This window comes from Buteo buteo, chromosome Z, assembly GCF_964188355.1.
Source record: "Buteo buteo chromosome Z, bButBut1.hap1.1, whole genome shotgun sequence".
Taxonomy (NCBI): domain Eukaryota; kingdom Metazoa; phylum Chordata; class Aves; order Accipitriformes; family Accipitridae; genus Buteo; species Buteo buteo.
This window is the reverse complement of record NC_134204.1, coordinates 20580189-20602158: the sequence shown is the minus strand read 5'-3', so window position 1 is coordinate 20602158 and position 21970 is coordinate 20580189. Positions and strand designations below refer to the sequence as shown.

The window sequence follows — 21970 nt, the reverse complement described above, 5'->3', positions numbered from 1 at the left end:
TTATCTTTCAGGCACCTCTGTTCTCCTGCCATGCCGAATCAACAGGGATTCCAGTTAACAACTTACTTAACCTCCTGGAGAATTACAGTCGACTTACCACTAGCTTCGCCTTTTGAGCTAAGAAGTCAAAAGTTAGAGCCTTGCAGACTAATTTTCTTCAGAAGAGCCTGGTGATACCAGCTGGGTGTCTCTTGATGCAATATCATTTATTCCAAAACCTGATTTCACCATCTCAACAGCAGCAGATAGCCCTCAGTGTTTCCAAATCAATACTGCAGTGTCAAGGGCTCCATCCTCCTGCACCTTCTGAGGAGGCACATGTATTCAGCCCAACCTTCTAAAGCTTCTCAGCCCTTCAACCCCCCACAAGTTCACAAGCTGCACTCCCCCTCTGGCAGCACCAGGACTGCGAGGCCATTTACTACAGGGGTAAGGAGTTCAAACAAATCCAGGAAAAATAAGCCTAAAACTCTCCATGCACTGGTGAACCTTTCCATTTCCCCCTGCCCCTGGACTCCTGGTTTTGCTCTTATGTTGGTGTGGTGTGGTCTCCTTGGCTGGCTGCCAGGTGCCTGCCAAGCTGCTCTGTGAGTTCCCTCTTCAGCAAGACCAGCGTGGGGGTGAAAACAAGATGAAAAAAAAATTGTGAGTTGAGATAAAGGCATTTTAATAAAGCAAAAGCATAGGCTGTGCAGAAGCAAAGGAAAATATTTATTCTCCACTTCCCATCAGCGGGTGATGTCCAGTCACTGCCAGGGAAGCAGGGCTGCAGTAAGCATAGCAGCTGGTCTGGAGGAAAACACCTTAATAGCGAACGCTCCCTCCCCGCCTCCTTTCTCTTAGCTTTCATTGCTGAGCATGATGTCGTGTGGTGTGGAGTACCTCTTTGGTCAGCTTGGGACAGCTGTTCTGGGTATGTCCCCTCGCAAGTTCTTTCCTACTCCCAGCCTACTGGCCTTTGGGGGTGAGGGCGTGGGAGAGACAGGTCAATGCTGTGGGAGGGCTGCTCAGCACCAGCCACAGCATTGCTGTTTTACCAGCACCCCTCTAGCTACCAAGAGAAAGCAGAGCCCTGGGCAGGCTGCTGTGGGGACAGTTAGCTCCATCCCAGCCAGGCTCAAGACAGCTGGTGATCCTCACTCAGGATCCCAGCCAGCGCATCACAGCTGGCAACAGATTTAAACATACAAATTCTCTCTTGAATTAGTACAGTATTTTAACACATGCAGATTAAGGGTCTGCATCTGGGAGAAGGACTTTGCGGATCTGGCCTGTCAGTAATTGAAAACACCTTAAATTTTAGTTTGATTTTCCTTTCCTTCTTCTACCACTGAAGTGTACAGGCATACATAGGCAGAATTAGCCAAGTAAGCCCCTATTTTTAGGGAATTCCAATGAAAATCACCCAGGCAAATCATCTTTCAAGAGACTGTACTTATTGTAATGAATAATTTATTATTAACAAACCATAAATAGGTTGCATAGAGAATTTTACTGGGTTATTATCAGATTGCACATTGTATCTGAAAATACATCAGAATGCATCCTCCTCTCAGGCACTGGTGGTTTCAGTTTGGTGATAATGAATGGACACACAGGGAATTAGAATGACTTTCACCTTCAGTGAAGAGACAGGGATCTAAAAACGACAAGAAGTCTGATATACCTGAAGCCCTCTCTTAGGCTGTAGCATGTTACTGGACCATTATTTCTACTCTTCCATTTTCCTTTCTCCTGCTCAGTGCCCATGTTGTGCTGCTGCTTGCTTAGAAGTACAACCTCCTCCTGCTACTTTTTTTGGCTTTCTGTAGCCACCAGCAGACAGAAATCAATTGCTGCTGCCAGCTGCAGGCCAGGTCTTGCTTTCCCTCACCTGTGAGCAGTCCCTGAAGCGGCCTGTCAGGTTTCAGTATTTCAGCAAGGAGAAGCCAGTCACAGGTACCCTGCTACTGATAGGCAGCCTGCGCTTCAGCGCTGCAGTCTTTCACTAACCCGCTATATTCACATCCAGGAGGCAGCAAGTGCAGTAAAGCAAAGCTTTCTCAATAGATGGGTTGTAAACTTAAGTTCCACAGTCGTGAGACAGGAACATACTTTCAGATCCAGTCATTTTAAAAGTATTAACAAGTATATAATGAGACAGCTGCAGTAATCTATGCCATTGTGTGACAGCACCTCAGCCTGGAGAACATGAACAGGATCTCCCTTTTTTGGCATGCTGGGACTAGGGTTCTCCACCTACCCATCAACCCTGGCCTGATGAGCTAAGCAATGCTGCAGGCAGCCCAACAACCAGCCTCTTCTTCAGAGATCAAGATGCCCAACAACCTCCTCCCAGAGAAAGCTGGCGAGAAGGCCCAGCTCAGGAGAGAAGGGATCCTCAGAGTGACGGAGGATGAGCATCCTCTTCAGTAGACCACAGATCGCTGCCTGCTCTGATCTGTTACCACGCTGTGAAGACACAAGGGGCCACTAAAAGCTGTCCCCCGCATCTTCATAGAACTGTACAACCCATGCTGAGCTGCTTGCCGCTGTCTCATCGCTCTGCTATTTAAATCTTCCTGAAAAAGCCAGCCTTCTCTGGCTGAGAAGGACTTCCAGATGAATATGAAAGACAAGGTTCAGGCTTGGAAGGAGACCAAGTTCACATAGACACCAAAAAGCTTTGCGTTCTGAAAAGGAGATGAGATGCTTCTGCAGCTAAGCAGGGCACCCTGGCTGCCCCAACCACTACCAGATTTGTTAGAGCGCACCATTTCCCAGCCCCTCCTTTCTCATCAGCTTATGCCAACCACAAATTCATTGGGAGGCTTGCTTGGATTTTTGCAGTAAACACAGGGATGATTTTTCTTTTCCCAAGCTGTTTAGCCAGACCGAAAGACTGACAAGCTGTCTCCTGTTTACTTTCTGAAGGCAGTTTGCAGACAGCAGCAAGAATTAATGTGGGAATGGCTGGCTCTGTTTATGCCAGTAACTCATTAAAAAAATACACAGCACACTTGGCTGGCATTATTTCCTCCAGCTACACTGCAACATGAGGTTCTCCTTGAGAATAAAAGCTGTGAAAGTTGCCACATGCCAGGAAACTTTCACTGAACCACTGAAACTAGGATTGAACAGGGCTTCAAGATACAGACCTTCTTTCCTCCCACCCCAAGACAGGCTCAGATAAAGCCAGTGGCTCAAGCTGGCCTCCTGATGACAGGGCACCATGCAGGCACACCTGAAGCATGTATTAGCATTGTTCCAAAACCAGCTTCATAAAAAATTTGGACAACTGGCTACACTGAAATACTTTCTAAAAGGAAGCAGATACCAAAGGGACCAACTCCAAGAAAATCAGAAAAAGAACTAGTAATTACCATGAACTATGACAATTATCCAAGGAATAGTTCATGAGAGGGAAGTCACTTTTACAAATTGTCTGTAAGCACAAGATGTGAAATGGCAAAGTATTAAAACTGAGCCACAAGTTACAGACAGCTGTGCAAACTGAAGATTAAATGACATGTCCAGAACTTAGGTTTTTATTTTATGAGCTTTTGTATGGACAGCTGAACACTGATAAGCAGTAATATCAACAACAGCAGAGAGCTGAGAAGCTAATAATGTAAATGGTTAAAACTTCACCCCTGCATCAAATGTGGAGTATTTTCAGGGAAACACAAGCCTGCAGCTTGCTGTCTAAATGGTAAAACTACAGCCCTCCATAATGTAAAAATGCTCACGAAGCTTGAAGTACACACAAAGTAAGTATTTTAATGACACAGATTTCTTCTATTATTCAGCCGACAACAGTGTAGTAGTTAGAAAAAAGTTCTTCTCCTTGCTTGATGTCTCTGAGAGCAACAAGCACTACACACCTCGGGTGGCTGTAAGAAAAGGAAAAGCAAAATATATGAAAGTGAACAATTACATGTCCCTTTGAATTTTTTAAATCCTTCATGGCAGGGAGCTAAAACAATGGCTCTGTCCAGATTACTTTTGGGAGTAATATGCATAATGCAGGCCTGGGAGCCTGGAAGAACAGCACTGGGATACAGACAGCAAATATAAGCAAAACCAGTATAATTGCAAAAAAAAACCACCCCACCAAACCCACAAACAAACCTTCCACTCACACAATTACGCAGAAATGAAAAGAATTAGTCAAGATGGAGAAAAAGACACACAGACAGGAAGCAAAACTACAGCAAAGTTCATGGAGCAGAAATCATTCCTCTAGCACCTATCCACAGGTGCTAGCTGTCTAAACCCACCCTCAATCAACAACACCCAGAAAGACAGCTCCAAACTGCATCAGAGCCCTGCTGCAGTCTATGGGGATGGGTGAATTCTCCATAAACCAAGCTGAAATCAGTGGCTGGCAGTCATCTTAGAGAGATTTAGAAACCCACCCCCCCCCTAAACTTCCTTTAAGTAAGTGACCATGCCCTGAAGCTGAAGTATCTGTTCAAAAGAAAGCACATTCTTCTGATGCTGATAAACATGAACGTGAAGAACAGCATCAACCCAAACAGTCCCCACTACTAAGAAATTGAGTGTGAGGTCATTTTGAAACAAAACAAACAACAACAAAAAGGTAAGCAAGTACTAAGAACTCTTTCACAAGACAAAAAAATTTAGAAACCAGATTACAGTGCTGACAACATAGGTAAGTATCAATATCAAAACAAGCAGCTAGAAGCAGATGGGATCTTTTGTCTAGTGGCTGCACGCTGGCAGAATTGATGATTGAAAGACCATATTTTCTTGGACAGATTCCAAGGAAGAGAGCAAAATTAGCCCTTCCTGAAATGATCCCACAGCTTAGCTCTGCTCACTGCACTTTCACCCTTCAAGTACAGCATCCAGGCTTCCTGAAAGTTTAGTCTTATCACTTCTTTTATTAGCATTTATTTACTTCTCTGCAGACTACAACTGCATCATTAACCTTGCCTCAACGAAGTCTAAGTTGAATCAGAAAAGCTGTTTTTCCAATATGCACCATAACTTTCTCCAACTAGATTTTTTAAATAGCTCCATAACTACATTAAAAGTCTAGATGATCTGCTCTAAAACCCTTACACATCCTCTAAATGAAGAGGATTACTTGGTTCCTGAAGGTAGCAACTGGACCAGAAGCACAGTTTCTTTGGTGTGTTAAATTCAGGACCAACATTACAACTTACTTACAGCTTCAAAGTTATTCTTGACAACATCCCAGTACAGGACACTCATTTCCAAACGTATTGTCTGTCCTTGTTGTCCATACTGCTTCTTGCACATATTCATTTAATTGTCACTTTTCCGAACAAAAAAATCTGAGAAAGGTTTCCAAGTGTTTTAATTTCTAAAAGAGGTGGATTTTCAGATCATAATGAGGGTATTGTAATTGTGTAGTGTAACTAAGTCACATGACTTTATACTGCATAGTACTTCACTTGCCTCAGTACAAATTAATTTTAGGTTTCTTCTTGCAAATTCATTTGCTTATTCCTCACATGAGCAGAAGACCATGAAACAGGAGAGCAAGAAGCCTATATCTCAACTACCTTAGAAGGGCTTTGGTTAAGGGTTGCTAACTACATCCGAAATACATACTGAAAAACAAGTACTGTCATACAAGCAAAATATAATTAGTGCTTTATGGGATTCAGAAGAATCACACTATAGTGTAACAACTGCTTGTAAAACCATGTCTTCAGAGCTACGCTGATCTTATTTGTGAAGATGTGGAAAAAGGAACAAAAAGAAATAGTCTTGTAAATCACTTAAAATTAGTCTATTCAAAGAGCTAACTCTTCCATACAGGCATACAGGTGCACACATTTGTGTAAAACATCTTTATATGGAATAAACTTATTCTTCAACCATGTTTGTCTTTTTTTTTTTTTTTTTTTTTTTTTTTTTTTTTACACACACATACAGTAAGCTTTGTATCATACAAATCTATGAGCTCTTTGACTCACTGCTAACCTCTCTATGTCATGGCTGTAGACGATGTTTGGAAGATACTGTTTCAGTTCTACTGGAAAGTATCCCGGCACATCAAACTCCTGATAACACACGTTGGCTGCTTTTTCTAGAAATAAGAAGAAAAAAAAAAAAAGTCTCTAGGACACTGAGAAAAATCTTAGCTAGGGTTTAGAGATATGTAAAAATATCAAATGTACTGCTGCAGAAGTACCAGATGTTTCATCAAGCCTTAAAACCATGCCTCTCTTGGGAGCTACTACAGTCCTCTGAAGTCCTATTTTGAATTTACACAAGAGATACACAGTCAACTATAGGAGCTTTAATTCATCCTTATCACATTAAACAGGATGACCTGATTATCAACATGTATATAAAGGGGCACAACTTGCATAGTGCCAGGGGTAGCTTACAGCATTGCTAAATGTTGTTAATACACAACATTTGCTTTTACAGTTTAAAAAAATCCGGAAAAAAAATTTTCTGCTGGCAAAATACATCATAAATACAGCAGAGAGAAAATCACCATCTGTCCAGCAGGAAGAAGGGAATTTTCCTTACATGGACACTGGATCTGGAAAAAACAGCTTCACGGGACAGCCCTTTGTCTCTGTGCCAGTCAACGCCTGGTTCGCTACTCCAGCAACTTTTCTGGATGCCACTTGGAGGCAGGGTATCTTTAGTGTAATGCAGGCTCTCAAAGCCACTTAGAAGCTAGGGATGGTAGCAATTCAACTTTCTGTATCTCACAACCATTCCCATGAGTTATTTATTCCCCCAAACCTTAAGACCAACACATACTGTGTGAGACAGAATAAATAAGTAGTTCCCTTCTTTATGTCCAACAGCTAGATCACATCAGCAGTTTCCTAGATTTTGCACATAAACGTAAGGAAGTCTAAAAAAAGTATTACAGTTCAAACTGAGCAGTGATAGAATCTTAGTGTACATGCCACTGTGTGTATGGTTTTCTCATGAAGCCTGCTGGAACCATACTGGGGAACGTGATCTGCAACTCTGTGTACTGCCTCAGCCCAGCAGTCCTTCGCCAGATATTCTTTCTCACCATCTCACATTTTGGGATGTGTGTCTTTCATTCTACATACCAGGAAGGAGACTGGGGGAGTCAGTGAGAAAAGCATAAGGATATCTGAAGTGTTGCTACGCTGAAGGATTCTAACACCAAGCCGTCACTAAAAGCCTCAGAAACTCTTTATTCCATAAGTGCTTATCTTGTTTTAAACAGCAGTATTGTCCTCCAAGATTAGTATCTGATTCTCTGTCACTCCCAAAACAACTTATATCCATAAAGACACACTCAAGCCTGGAAAATTTACCTGGCAACTTACCATGTGAGCAGTTGTTGACATACTGTCCCACCGCCAGTGGGTTTTGCAGGGCAGCTGTGAGCCAGCTCTCATCACTCATTTGAAATGGGCCAAGTTGATCTCTCCTGCTGCAAGACCTGAAACGACCAACAGTGTTAACGTGAATCACTGCTCCTTCACTTAACGGGTTATCTGTACTTCCTCCAGTAGAAAGGGCCACAGTTGCTGGGTAAAGTTACAGCTGTCCAACCCACCTGGGAGACAGGACAACACTGGGGTGGGGGTGTATGCATGCAGACCAACACCTTGATGATACTTTAAAAAGTGCATTTAAACCTCCCACATAATGCGTGGTGTCTTTCAGACTCCGCTGAAGAACCTGCACAAAACCACCACGTACCATTCCAGAAATCCAATGTCAAACATTACCATTACAGAAGTGTCAACACATCTCTTCACCTCTAAAGATGTGAAGGCTCGTTATATCAACTTCAAACTCACTCCCAGAATTAAAATCTGGTATTAGTAGGTATTAGTAATCAAATTAGGTATTATTTTAGATCATTTTGCTTGTTATTAAATTTTATTTCCTTTTCATCTCACATTTAAAGACAAATTGCTACAAATTGTATTTTAAGGTAAGCTAAAACAGTCCAGGCTAGCTGCATCAGGGGCAGTTCAGATTGGACATTAGGAAAAGGTTCTTCACCATGAGGGTGGTCGGTCACTGGAACAGGCTCCCCAGGGAAGTGGTCACATCACCAAGCCTGTCAGAGTTCAAGGAGTGTCTGGATGACACTCTTGGTGATATGGTTTAGTTTTAGGTAGTCCTGCGAGGAGTAGGGAGTTGGACTTGATGACCCTTATGGGTCCCTCCCAATGTGAGATAATAATAATAAGTATTATTATTAGGGTTACTGCTCCCTTCTTAAGTGCTGCTCCTCTGTACAGCAGAGCCGGAGTTACCAGATTCACCCTGTTCGTATCGGCAAGTCCATATAGAGGCTTTTTTTTTTTTTTTTAATCCACTAAGCAGATCTGAATAACAGCTCAGAAGCATATAAAAAACTTTATGTTACATCCTGCTCCTATTAAAACTATTTTCTTTACAGGAAACAGTCTCTGTACATCAAAACGCATCTCACTGGCATTACAGATAAAGACAAGTACGTAACAGATCACATCCAGCAGCTCTTACCCTTGTGTTGTTTGCATTACAAGATACACATAGGTGGATAGTATTAAAATCTAACTCAGTTTAGGGTAAGACAACAGGGAACTGAGACTAGTACCACTGTTTTAAACCAGTTGAGTGACAAACCCCTATCTCTTTTGACTGCTTACCTGTACACTGATCTTGATAGTCCTTTATCATTCCCATCAATAAGGACACCATCTATGCACCTAAAAATAAAGGGATTGCCAAGGGACTGGAAAAAGATGGGCTCATGCTTTCTGTATACTGTACCTGTTGCAAGACAGATATGATTATTTCAGAAGAAAATAAGTTAACTGTCAGAATGGGCTTACAATATCACCCAGTCCTCTCCATACAGAAATTCAAAGGAGACAGAGGGGGTAGGAGAGAACTCCTCTCTCAGTTAATGACATTAACACTTGTAAACCTACAAGCTTTTAGACATATCTTTGTGGGATGCAAAAAAAAAAAAAATCTACATGAGCTGAGATATTCCAGAGAGAGAAGCCATTGAAGGAAATCATTGAGGAGAAGGCCTATGTCCAGCATCCATGTGAGAGGTAGGTAAAAAACCAGCCAACTGGCCTGCTTCAGAGCGGAAAATGTCAAGTGACATTTGTTCAGGAAAGCACACCTGAAGGTACTAAGCTATTTTGTTACTACTCTGTCAGGACTCTGAAAAACATACACAGACAGCAAAGAACCTGAAACACCCTCCTCCACCACCCTGATTGGAGATTTTGTTTGGTACAAGAGAGGGGAGAATGCCAAACCAAGAACAGACAAATCATTTCAGCAGACCATGTCACAAATCCGTGGACAGGATTTAACCTGCCCTGGGTTCCAAGCACAGAAAAGTGACAGCAGACTGGCTTGCAACTTTTCGTGACATTGCAGTCCTATGTCCCTCACATCGACTACACCTTCAGCAACTCTCTGCAGAAATCCTTCACTACAATCTCACAAGAAGCGAGGCAAAGGCCCCGACAGCAGTCTGCACTCACTGCCAAACAGGCAGGAGAGCACTGACCTGCTCTCTCCACAGGGTCCCTTCCCCAGCCAGCAGCCCTGCAGTTTCCTTCATACCCCTGAAAAAGGAAAGCATTTCAACAGCTTATCCTCTTGTTTTGCCAGATGAGCTGCTAGATGAGACTCTCGATGAGCCTACACTCACATTTAGCATGTGCCTGAAATTTGAAGCGAGCGGCAAGGTCACAGGCTCATTCCCTGTGATTGTCATTTGACTGTTAGTCAGTCTACCAGTCAATGGCAATCGCCAGGCACTCCTGCTTTGGCATGGCAAAACACGCTCTGCTGCCCAATGCTTGGACTGGTCCTGATCCTGCAGTGCTGGCAGAAGCTAGAGACTGCATGCAGGGAATGATTCTGTTGACAGACGAAACAGAAACAAATCCAAAGCACTTCAGCAGAGCTGTCCTAGGTTGGCCATACTGACAGAATTACAAATCTTTTTAAGAAATGTAAGCAAATACAGTTCCAAGAAATGAGGAGCAGAGAAGTGCTGATTTTCCAAGCATGATTCTATGGAAAAGAGTTCCACTAAAAGGTTTTACTTTCATTCTCCAATTTGTATTTTTGTGCTTTGAAAAAGTTCATAGTCTTGTATGCTGATCTGTGTGGAAATCTCAAAACCTCCTTTTTCAGATCCTTATCCAAAACAGAAACCCCGAAGAATTAAACTGTATTGTTCATCTACTTGAAATTGTTCCCATACATTTGTGTTTAAAGAATCTGGAACAACTTTTCCAGCAGCTGAAAAAATTAGATTTTGAGTACTGAAAGTTTTTTTTATAAACGAAATTACACCACACCACACCACCACCCAATATTGCTTTGCTTATTTCCAAAAAGAACTCTAGTCAGGTTATACAGATATATTCTCATTCACCGTAACTTGCAATTTTGTTAAGGAATGACAGAAATAAAACCCGTAAAATAAAAATTAGTGTAGAACTTCAGTATTCTATAATTAGATGGTTAGAAATCCCATCTAACTTAATCAGATAAAAGAACATTCCATTACCAGGATACATAGATACAACTGTCCCTTTTGGTACAAAACCTTTGGTAACAAAGACTCCAGTTCCAGCAGACACCAGGGAACTTCGGTCTCGACTAATAGCAAACCCTAGAGTATTCAAGAGAACTTCCTCTGGACTAAACACATGTTGACTCTGATGGTTACATGAATTTACTTTTGATCGCTTCTGCTCAACAGTCAGTAATTCCAGATATTTACATTTGATTTCTGGAAGTAAGGCCAAAATATGTGCGTGTCTAGTGAAGTCATTTATGAACAGAGCTTTAAATACTTTCAGTAGCGTTTCAAAGACATCTTCATCAGAGATAATTTTGTCTTGGGAGCTTTCGGGAACATATCGGAGAGTCCTGTAAAGAAAAAAACCCTTATTTTAAAATTACATTTTTCCTAAATAAAATACAGAAGACCCATTTTACAGCAGCAACTTACAGGCACTGTTGTTTCAAACAAACCCAAACTCTGAAGAATATTCTTTCATACCTATCCATCATCTGTGTATTTACAGCAAGGCAGGTAGGTTAAACACCACTGAACTCTCAGTGACAAACATACCAAAAATCAAATATATGCGATTACCAAAGTTTATGAAAAAAAAAAAAATGCATAGTGCATTACACTTTAAATGAGGCAAGGACAAACGTTATGCTGACTAGGGAGATTTTAATTTATGCTACTTCTAACAACGCCGTACTCACTTAAATTCAAGCACTGCTTTTACCTTTAAAAGGAGGGGAAACACGTCTTGCCAAAAAAAAGAAAAACCCACCCATCCAGTTGTAACGCTGAATACCATTTTAAAGCAGGCAGGTACTAAAGTTTCGCACCAGCGAAGCGGCACACAAGGCTGAACCCCTCCCGCAAAGCAGCCGCCTCCCAGGGAAACACCCGCGTCAGCTCCCGCCGCGACCCCCGTCACTCCCGAGAAGGGGGAGCAGGGCCTCGGCGGCGGCTCCGCGCCCCCCCGAGGGGAGGGGGCTCTCGCCCAGCTCCGGCAGCTCCTCCAGCCCGAAAAACCCTGCGCCAGGAGGCGCCGCCGGCCGCCGCCTCACCCCGCCGGAGGGCACAGAGGGCGGCGGGGCGGGCCTCCCCCCACCCCCGAGCGGCCTCGCCGCTGCCCGCTGGCGCCCGGGATCTGCCCCTCCGCCTCACCTGCGCTTGCGGCGGAGGTTGAGGGCCAGCCAGGGCACGAAGCGGTACTTGTAGGCGTCCCACCGCCGCCGCAGGGCCCGCAGCATGGCGGCGGGCGAGCGGCGCCCGCTCCCTCACGGCGCCCGCTCCCTCACGGCGCCCGCTCGGCACCGCCCTCTCTCCAGCCGCGCCCGCGCAACCGCCCCGGCCGATTCCCTCTCCGGACGCGCGGCCGTATTTGCGTACGGAGCTGCCATTGGCCGGTGGGCGGCGAGCGGCGCGCGGGGCGGCCAGCGCCCGCCGGGCCCGCGCTGTCGGCCGTGAGGGGCGGGGGGCGCGTGCGGTGGCGGGCTGTCGCCCACCCGTGAGCTCGGACATCGCTGAGGAGCGCGAGTGACGTGCGTTTTTAGGGAGCCGATGCCAACTTACTGTCACGTGGATGCGCGCTGAGCACCACGGAGGCGTGATGGCAAGCCAGATTTTTCGGCACTTACTTTTTCTTAAATTCATTTTTAAAAAGTTAATTTTTAAAATTACGGTTGACACAGGTAGCGGAAAGAGCCTATACAGGTAAACAAAGTAAAACAAAGCCCAAGTCAGCCCGCTCTCGGCACTGACTGACCCGAGGGGGCTTCCTCAGGCTGACGGGGCGCCTGGGGCGCCATCTTGGCACCCTCCCTGGGGCAGGATCCCCGCGAAACGGGGGAGGGTGGGCCGGGGGACAGAGGGGGAACGCAGAGCGGGAAGCTCTTTCATGCAAACGTGTAGGGCTGCTGGTTGATGAGATCGGGCTCGAGTGGGGCTGGGACTCCCTGTTCTGCAGCAGCTGGCGGCACAGGGAGAGCTGGTTAACCGTAGGTGGTATAACGGCATGGTGTGTTTGCACCAAAAAAGGCAGAGCTGCAGGCGCTGGAAAAGAAAACTCTTGTCCCGTGGGTGCATACTTACATATGTAAACACACGCACACCTCCCTACATCTAAATAATGTTGCAGGCCCCTCCCGTGTTTTATTAAACAATCAAAAAAGGCAAGATGATACCAAAAGGAGATTTAAAAATGATCTAGAAGCAGCAGTTGAAACACATCTCCTTGACAATTCTACATCCGGGAGCAATCCCAGCACTATCAGATCACCTTTCCAAAATTATCATGCGCCTGCCTCTAGTGATGCTGAAGACTGTTAGTGCCTCAGATGATCATAAAAGGAGTGGATCAATAGCCCAGAGATGAAACCTGTTACATTTCTGTCTGCACTTTTGACTAGTATTTGGCCCTGGCGACAAGGAGACACGAGTTGTGCTTTGTAGCATCATAAGCAAATGCATCTTGAAAGGTGCAGCCCGCTTACTGGTGTGAAGCAGTCTGCAGCATTTACTGCAAACCTAACAAGCCAGACAGAAGGGATATATTGCAAATCATGAGCATTTACGACTAGAGTGCTCACGGGGTGGGGACATAATCTCTTTTGGTGCCACATTCTACCATAGGTTGTCTGTAAAATAAACAAATCTAGTGAAGAAAACAATCGCTCAGCAATTGAGCTTCAAAAATTAACAAAGGTCCCCAAATCATTCTTTACAAATCATTAAGTTAAGGTCTATTAAGATAAGGGTAATGGTATCTCCTTGGCTGCTGTTCTCCCTTCTCTGTTTGGGTACCTACTTTAATAAAACTTATCTTTGGATGCTGCTCCTTACCCTGCAGTTTTAGTTAAAATCTGCCAATGAAGTCAAAAGTAATTGGGGAAAAAAGGACAGAACATGACAGCATGTATCTTACTTTCTGAGGAAACTAGTTTAAAAAATAATCGTATGGAGCTAGTGTTTGAGAATTGGTTTTGGGGTGAACAGAGAAATCAAACCTCAAACCACTGTCAAGGCTTAGAGTTCTGTATCTGGACCTAAACTTTAGCCAAGGGTTTGGGATTTTGAGAGGCAGCCCCACCAAAACAATGAAACAAGCAGAACTAATTTCCTGTCTCAGAGCCTTGCAAATGTTTATAAATGGCCTCTTGATTTACTTCATATTCACTTTAATTGTATTGTGGGCCTTGCACATCTTTTCAAGAACAGGAACTGAGTGATGATACATTGCAAACAGAAATAACTGAGGGAAGTAAAAGTAAATGGCACAGTGGCTGCCTCAAAATGCTTTCCTGCCATCTTCTGGACTTTCTTGGTAATGTCAGGGAAGAAGGGTCTCAATTCACAGCTTAAATTCTGGATTTCAGCAGCTGTGTGCCACTATGAGAAAACAACAGGCACCTTTGCCACAGTATATGCATATTGTGGCTCTTAAAAGCAAGACTGTTACATTCATGATTCAGGTCAGCAAGAAAGACTAAGCAACGAGAGAAAAGTTAGTAAGGGAAATACAGTGTCTTGGGAGGTGGGCAGTCAGGTCAGAACAGCCACACATTAAGTTGCCCACTCAGATGATGAAGGCGAAATACATGATACTCGTGATGCTCTGGCATGGTCTGGAAGCAATCATTACCTTTCAATGAGAACTCACAAAGATGAAACACTGTCAGACTTCAATCTATGACTGTCATGGAGAACATGGAATGTAACATTTTTCCATCAGAGAAAACCAAAATAGGCATAGCTTACTATTTGCCTGTGAAAGAACTGAACATGCCCTTTGCAAATGAAGATGTTTGGTTCTGTAAGTAGGTGTCTGACATTTTCTGCCAACTGCTGGGGTCAGGTGATCTCTGCCATCTCTTGTTCCTAAAAAGGAGACTGCAACGTTGTGATTACCACACAGTACTGTAAGATTCAAGCATTTGTGGTGGGTTAGCCCTGGCTGGATGGCAGGTGCCCACAAAAGCCACTCTATCACTCCCCTCCTCAGTTGGACAGGGGAGAGAAAATATAACAAAAGGCTCATGGGTCGAGATAAGGACAGGGAGAGATCCCCCAACCAATTACCGTCACAGGCAAAACAGACTCAACTTGGGGAAAATTAATTTATTACCAATCAAAATCAGAGTAGGGGGTAATGAGACATAAAACCAAATCTTAAAACACCTTCCCCCAACTCCTCCCTTCTTCCCAGGCACAACTCCACTCCCAGTTTTCTCTGCCTCTGCGGCTCAGGGGGACGGGGAATGGGGGTTGGGGTCAGTTCATCGCACAGCGTCTCTGCCGCTTCATCCTCCTCAGAGGCAGGATTCCTCACACTCTTCCCCTGCTCCAGCCTGAAGTCCCTCCCACAGGAGACAGTCCTCCATGAACTTTTCCAACGTGGGTCCTTCCCATGGGCTGCAGTTCTTCACTAACTGCTCCAGCATGGGTCCCTTCCACGGGCTGCAGTCCTTCAGGCACAGAGTGCTCCAGTGTGGGTCCTCTGTGGGCTCACAAGTCCTGCCAGAAAACCTGCTCCAGTGTGGGCTCCTCTCTCCACAGGGCCGCAGGTCCTGCCAGGAGCCTGCTCCAGTGCGGGCTTCCTGTGGGGTCACAACCTCCTTCAGGCATCCACCTGCTCCGGTGTGGGGTCCTCTACAGGCTGCAGGTGGAGATCTGCTCCACCGTGGACCTCCATGGGCTGCAGGGGGACAGCCTGCCTCACCGTGGTCTTCACCACGGGCTGCGGGGGAATCTCTGCTCCGGCACCTGGAGCATCTCCTCCCCCTCCTTCTTCACTGACCTGGGGGTCTGCAGGGTTCTCTCACATGTTCTCACTCCTCTCTCCAGCTGCAGTTTCTGTTGTGCAGGACCTTTTTTCCCTTCTTAAATATGTTATCACAGAGGCACTACCACTATCACTGATTGTCTCTGCCATGGTCAGCGGCAGGTCCATCTTGGAGCCGGCTGGCATTGGCTCTGTCGGACATAGGGGAAGCTTCTAGCAGCTTCTCACAGAGGCCACCCCTGTAGCCCCCCTGCTACCAAAACCTTACCATGCAAAGCAATACAAAGTTCTATAGTAAATCAAATAAAGAAGATACATTAGACTCAATTTATCTTTTATTTAATCCCTGTCATGTATTTTACTTCTTGACATTTCAGGTAGTACATTTTTCTGTATTTAAAAATCAGATATTAGAATTTATCTGAAGATTTCTGCTGCCACTTTTTGCTGGTGAATTGATGTTTGTCTCTATTTGCAGAAACTCACATAAGTAATGGAGACTATGAAGAGAATGATCCTTCAAAATGTAGAATTTAGTAGTCACAAAAAAGGCTACAGAACACTTGAACTTAATTTTCAACTACCAAAAAATAGATTAATTTTTAAAATTAAAAAAAATCAGCAGAAAGACAAGCAACTGAAACAAGCCCTATCTTTGCAATATGTATTCAGATTGCCTAAATAAGGAAAGGCTTATGTTTGTTACTTTAATCACAAGCAACAGAATCATTTCACTGAAAAAATAGCAGATTAACTTCCAAGGTACACCTCTATGCCTCCAGAACTGATCTAACCAAATCAGCTCACCTGGCTTGGTAATTAATAGTTACATTTGCAGTACTGCAAAATTTAGACATTTAATGTTTGATCTGAGGGCATAAGCAAGTGAGGTTGACAGATACATTGTTGTTGTGAGAGAAGTTCCTACCTTTATTGATTAAGAAAAATTTAGTGTTTGTTGCTGCCCTTTATCTAAGCATTCTTTATTGATACACTTAAGATATACATGTATCAGCCAATACTCATTCATATGTGTCCTTTAATATTAGAAACTAAGTCTTGATATATTGAGTGTTGCATATGAAATCATGTAGAAACAGTGAAGTCTAAAAAAATATTACATCAGTAAACTGAACGTGTTCACACTACAATAAGCAAAGGACAAAATTTGTTCAAAAACTTTTATTTACTATAAAGACAAAAAACACCAAAATAGGTACAAATTATACTATATAAAATTGGTTCAATGGGGTAAAAACTTTTAATTAAAATATCTTGATATATTTAAAATAACAAAGGATACAATGAAGCCAAATTTCTTAACCCAGAGATTTCTGTAAAATTTGCTTGCACAGTAAGGTGCTAATAGAAGTTAGCCCTTAAGCCCTGGAAGTCTTAGGAATCAGTCACATAGCAAATATAATTTCATTGTGAAAGTGAACTTTGGTAGAAGAAACTCTATAGGACACCTGAGGTAGTAGAAACTGGAATAAACAGCAGTAGACGTTATTTACAACTTAAGTACCAAATAACATTAAGAACACAAAAAAATAATTACACAATACAATTTTCAGTCCAGCTTTGATCCAAAGAAAATAAGAATATTACATCACATCTGCATTTTAAAAACACCACAATTACCAGCAAGCTGAGGGAAACGCAAACGCACGCATTTGGACACCTAGAGGCAGTTTAAGTTTGAAATGTGGTAGGCATGGTGATCTACAAAGTAATACTGATTAGCTGAGGTTCATCAGTTTATACAGTTTGCATTTCCACCAGTAACAGTATTAATCTGACAACTGATCTTCCAGTACATGAATTGGCAAGAGTGCATCCTTTAAAGCTTGCACATAAGAAAGACTTGGAAACAATCTTACTAGAACAAGAAATTCTAAAGTGGTAAAAAAAAAAGTCAAGTACAAAACAGTTAGAGCTACCAAACTTCACATTTCGGTATTATTTTTTTAACTCTTCAAAGTCTGCCAGTCTTCCAAAACAAAGGAATGTAAAATTTCCAAAAGAAACACATTCACAACTAATGACACTGCTTTTTTTTATTAGTATGAGCACTATCATTCCTGTAAACTTATCTTTAAGATGTTTTACTTCCAATTTGTATTGTACATTTTTAATGTACTATATAGCTTATTTAGTTTGTCCTGAGTCTTTGAAAATAACCAATTCTATTTCAGTCCAACAATCCAACTGGCTTCTGAAGAGTTAAAACATGAACAGTATTTTTTTAAAAATAGATTAAACACAATCAATATTTGATTTAAAAAGATCCCCTCTTAAAAAAGCAAAAGAAAAGCTGCCATTTTCCTTCAGAATTACATGCATCAGAATCTAATAACCTGCCTTTAAAATAAATTTAAAAACCTGTTTTAAAAAAACCACACCTGCTAAAAAACACAAGTTTTGCACTACAGGTGAAGCTTTACTTCACATTATACTTTATCTTGCTTTTCAAGTCCAAGTTTGTTTCTTGTTAAAATAAATACCTTTCTTATGGTAATATTTTTAGCATTTTCAAATTAAATATCACTAATGGCTACAGTAAATAGATGATGTATGGCAGAAGGAAAACAGCACGTGAAAGTTATTATCAGTAGAGAATGTGACCTCAGTTTTGTTACACAAAAAATGAGATTTGCTCATAGTTGGCACCTGCTCCCATTGAAGTATAAGGATGAAGTCTCCCATAAACTTTAATGGGAGCTGGATTTGGGGCCTTTGACGTGAAACTTCTCTACACAATTTCCCAGAAGAAACTGCTATAAGAAAAGAAGGCTCACCAACTTTTAGCATGATTCAGACTAAGTTGTTCTTTGCAGAACAATCTTGTTTTTTCTGTTTTGTTTTTTTAAATAACCTATACTATCAGAGCCTTCAACACTGCTTTGTTGAAGATAGCATTTTTTTTTCCAGATTTCCAGCAAATCTGTTTTTAAAACTCTTGTGTCAGCAAGATGTTCCATGACACTTATTGCATCTTTTTCTAAAGACTACTTTAAAAGATCACCTTTCCCTGAAAGTTAAAAATACAATGAAAAAAACCTTTAATTTCAAAAGAAATTACATGGCCAGCAGTAAATGCAGTGAACCACAACTGCCTGCTCTTACTTTAAGGAAGGCAAAATGTTTTTTTAAAGTATCCATCAATGTTTGGATTTGTTACTCAGAGAACTTTATGTAATTAAAATGGACAGATACAGAACTTCCTTTTAACCAGTGCTGAAAACTAATTGCAGAATCCTCTGCTTATAACTACATGATGTGAAATGGAACAGTGAATACTATATTAAGATAGATCCTGAGCCCCTCAGCTCCTAATATTGCTGAAAAAGTGCTCCAAATAAAATAAAAATCACTTATCTGCTAAATAACCATGCAGATTTAAGGAAAAATGCTTTTGTGTTCACATAGAGCCAGATGTTTGAAAAGGCACAGTTTACTAATCTCTGCACAAATTGTGAAATGTTGCATACTGAGCTTAGGTAAAGATCTCGATTTGTCAATCACATACTTAGGTAGGGTCCTCCACTGGCCTTAAGCCCTTGATGTATCTATCATTAAGGCCAGCAGAACAATACAATTTGCTGTGCTTAACTGCACTGCAAGACAGTTATGGTATATTCAGTAGCATCTTCTTCAGTATATCAGCCTTATACATAAGTAGCTACCACGTAGTACGGAAGACTGGGTGTTTCAGCAGCTCCCTTGATGGGGGTCTGTCCTGAGGTTGAAGTTCTAAACATCGAAGAGTCACATCTTTCAAGCCAGGAGACAGATGTGTAGGGATTGATGGAGCAGTAGTTGCACTGGCAATCTGAACAAAGGGAAAATAACTTTTTAGAAGTCAGTGATTCTTAAGTCCCCTCTCCTACCCCAAAACCCTTCCACAAGTTGATCATTTTCAGGCCATGAGTTATATTTATGAGCTTTTCTCCACTTAGCATATTTCCTACTGCAGTTTGAAGATTACATTATTCCTTCCATATTATAATATGGGTCTTAAATTGCCCTTATACCTATTGCCTTTCAGTCTGCCTCTCTCCTTGCACTTTTCTTTAAATTTTCTTCTTACAGCAAGATTCTGCAGTGACCTCTGCTGAGCAGGCGACAAGAAAAGCTCTTATGCCATACATATGGGTATTCTTTAGTCTACTAGTTGCCAACACTGTTAACTGGCATAAGCCAACATGGAGATATATTAAGCTGAGTGATGTTACATTATGATACATTAAGCTGGGTATGCTCTCTTGCATTTTCTTTGCTGTATTTCTGCTACCACCCCAAAGGGCAATCTTTCTCAGATAGACACAGATCAATCCTCACCAAATTAATTTTGATCTTCTCTAGATCAGGTTAAGTGAGGTGACTGAGAACACTAGAGTAGCACCACCAGGTTCACAGACACAGAATCAAGACAATTACATCTCTTATCACAAGTGATTTGTACTTAATTAGAAAATATTTGAATACTGCTGTTCTGTTTAGTGGAAACACTTTCTTCACTCATGCTAGTGAAAATGCTAATAATAACTTTCTTCACTTGTGGCAGTATTTTCTTCATTCATGCCTACAGTTCAACTAAACTTTTAGAATTAAATATACCTGATTGATTTTAGTAAGAAACATGAATGCCAAAAGGGATGACCTAGAGAAGGGAGGGGCAATATTTATATATAGCATGGCATAACGGTAAATATCTTTCAGCAAAATCTGAATGTGGAACATCAGGTTTTTACCAAAGGACATTCCCCACTCTGAAATATGAATACACACATAAATGTTCTATGGTAGAAAAACTTCTTTTGCTCCCGTATTTTACAGGATTGTAAGAAAGAGTTCAAATCTCAGCCTTCTGCCTAGAATCAAGATCAACAGTATTCCCACATTTTTTTTTGCCTGTTACACTAAGTATCTATATGTTACAAAAGAGCTTTTTCTGCATATTATTGTGTTGGTAGCTGTTTGGTTTTTTTTAACAAGCAAGTATAATTATGTTGATAGCAGTATTGATTTTGTACTAACAGCTCCAATATAAAGAAGAGCTATTGCAACAATCCCTACTACTTGTACACTTCCCTAAATTCACATTGCTGTATATGAAATTAGTCAGCATCTTTTGTAGCATATTGGTAGCAACAAAGCACCTCACCTTAAATATCAGAGCAAGATGATTGGAGTGTTTCTCTGCATTCCAGGGAGGTTTAGCACAAGCCATTTCTATAACAACACAGCCAACGCTCCACACATCACAGCTCCTACCATACTGCTGACCTCTCAGGACCTGAAGAGACAGACAGACCAAAGCTCAGGTTATCCACTTCAAAGTCTCTAATTCTAAGTAATTTAGATGCAAAAAATATCATCAACCAAATGCATTCTGATTAACATTTCAGATTGAGAGAGCGATCAGTGGTGTAAATGCCATAAGATTTATACAGCTGTAGAGAGCTAGTAAATAAAATGCCTGATCAAGGGGCAAAGCAAGGTACCTTGCAATAGTAGCTTTGGACCAAATCGTCATTTGGGCCTTAGTAGCAATACTTATAATAGATAAAACATGTAACAAACTACCTAAACCAACTTTGACAATGAGAAAGAAATGTCATTATCATGATGTTGGAATCATTCCTATTCTTTAGAACAAGTACATTTAAAACATATTTGAAGCATTTACAGCAATTTTCTGGGTTTTGGCTGTATGAATTAACTTAAAGAGCTCAAACAAACTTTTTGAAGTAACTTCCAAAATGGGTTTCTTACCTCCGGTGCCATAAATGCAATAGTTCCCAACAACTGTCCCTGAAACTCCCCAGCACCAGTTCCTTTTGATGCCAACCTGGCTGCAGCTCCAAAATCAGCAATTCTTAGTCTATGACCTGTGCTGTCAATTAGCAAATTGGCACCTGTCAACAGCATAATAAAATTACTGCTAGTTGGCTTTCTATTAAAGGCAAAAGGATGAACAGACACTCTTCCTCACTCCATTTCGAAACTATAAATAGGTTGATGTTCCCCACCCCCAGTATAACAGAAATCTAAAAATCAAGGACGAAGTCTAATAATGTCACTTTTCTGTTATGCCTGAATGATACTGCACACAGCTTGAGGCTGTCTGAGAGATACAGAAAAGCAATCAAACTTTCAAAGTAGGGCAAACACAGGATTCTGGAACAATGCCTGGAGATGGAATAATGAAAGAAAATGGTGACCTAAAACCCTGGAGGTTTTCATTGCCTGCAGCTCCCTGTGAAATTTAAACCCTTTACAGGGCAAATGAAAGTTCTCCTATTTTAAGAAGAAATATTAAAGACAAATATTTGCAATTGCTATATTGCTACTTATCTGGATATCTCTCCAGTTCATGGACAGCTATAGTGACATTAAAGGGAAAAGTTTATTAAGACTGGTATTTCCCAGTGAAGTCCACATTTTGCTCAAACACAGTACCACTATATTTCTGTTCAACTAGGATGAAGGAAGAAAACTCATCACAATATTCCTATACATTAGAAACCTGACCTCTTTATCTTGGCTTGTTCACAGATTTTACTATCATTTCAGTGTAAACATTTACATGAATTTAACTAGCAATCTTTAAAGCTATATGGCAACTTCATATTTTATTTGAACCAATTGATAAAAAC

The 21970-nt window shown here is 41.8% G+C and overlaps 2 protein-coding genes across 5 annotated transcripts in view; both read right to left on the bottom strand.

The window, feature by feature from the left end:
* Window positions 1-3739: 3739 nt before the first annotated feature.
* SETD9 (SET domain containing 9) lies at window positions 3740-12020 on the bottom strand. 3 transcript variants are annotated; one of them, XM_075021543.1, is made up of 6 exons: window positions 11693-11964; window positions 10526-10890; window positions 8628-8751; window positions 7305-7420; window positions 5959-6064; window positions 3740-3872 (listed from the first exon to the last, which is right to left on the bottom strand). In XM_075021543.1, the coding sequence occupies exons 1-6, from the start codon at window positions 11776-11778 to the stop codon at window positions 3785-3787; spliced, it is 885 nt and encodes a 294-aa protein (XP_074877644.1). In that variant the 5' UTR covers window positions 11779-11964; the 3' UTR covers window positions 3740-3784. The 3 variants fall into 3 exon arrangements, with proteins under 3 accessions (XP_074877644.1, XP_074877646.1, XP_074877647.1); XM_075021545.1 differs by having other exon boundaries at window positions 10565-10890; window positions 11693-11961; XM_075021546.1 differs by lacking the exon at window positions 5959-6064 and having other exon boundaries at window positions 11693-12020.
* A 4455-nt stretch (window positions 12021-16475) lies between these two features.
* MAP3K1 (mitogen-activated protein kinase kinase kinase 1) overlaps window positions 16476-21970 on the bottom strand; it is a 62755-nt gene continuing 57260 nt past the window's right edge. For both annotated transcript variants that reach the window (XM_075019616.1, XM_075019617.1), the window contains exons 18-20: window positions 21087-21229; window positions 20476-20607; window positions 16476-19140 (exon numbers count right to left, since the gene is read on the bottom strand). In XM_075019616.1, the coding sequence (XP_074875717.1) occupies window positions 18991-19140; window positions 20476-20607; window positions 21087-21229 (425 nt within the window). In that variant the 3' untranslated portion in view covers window positions 16476-18990. The remainder of the gene's footprint in view (window positions 19141-20475; window positions 20608-21086; window positions 21230-21970) is intronic.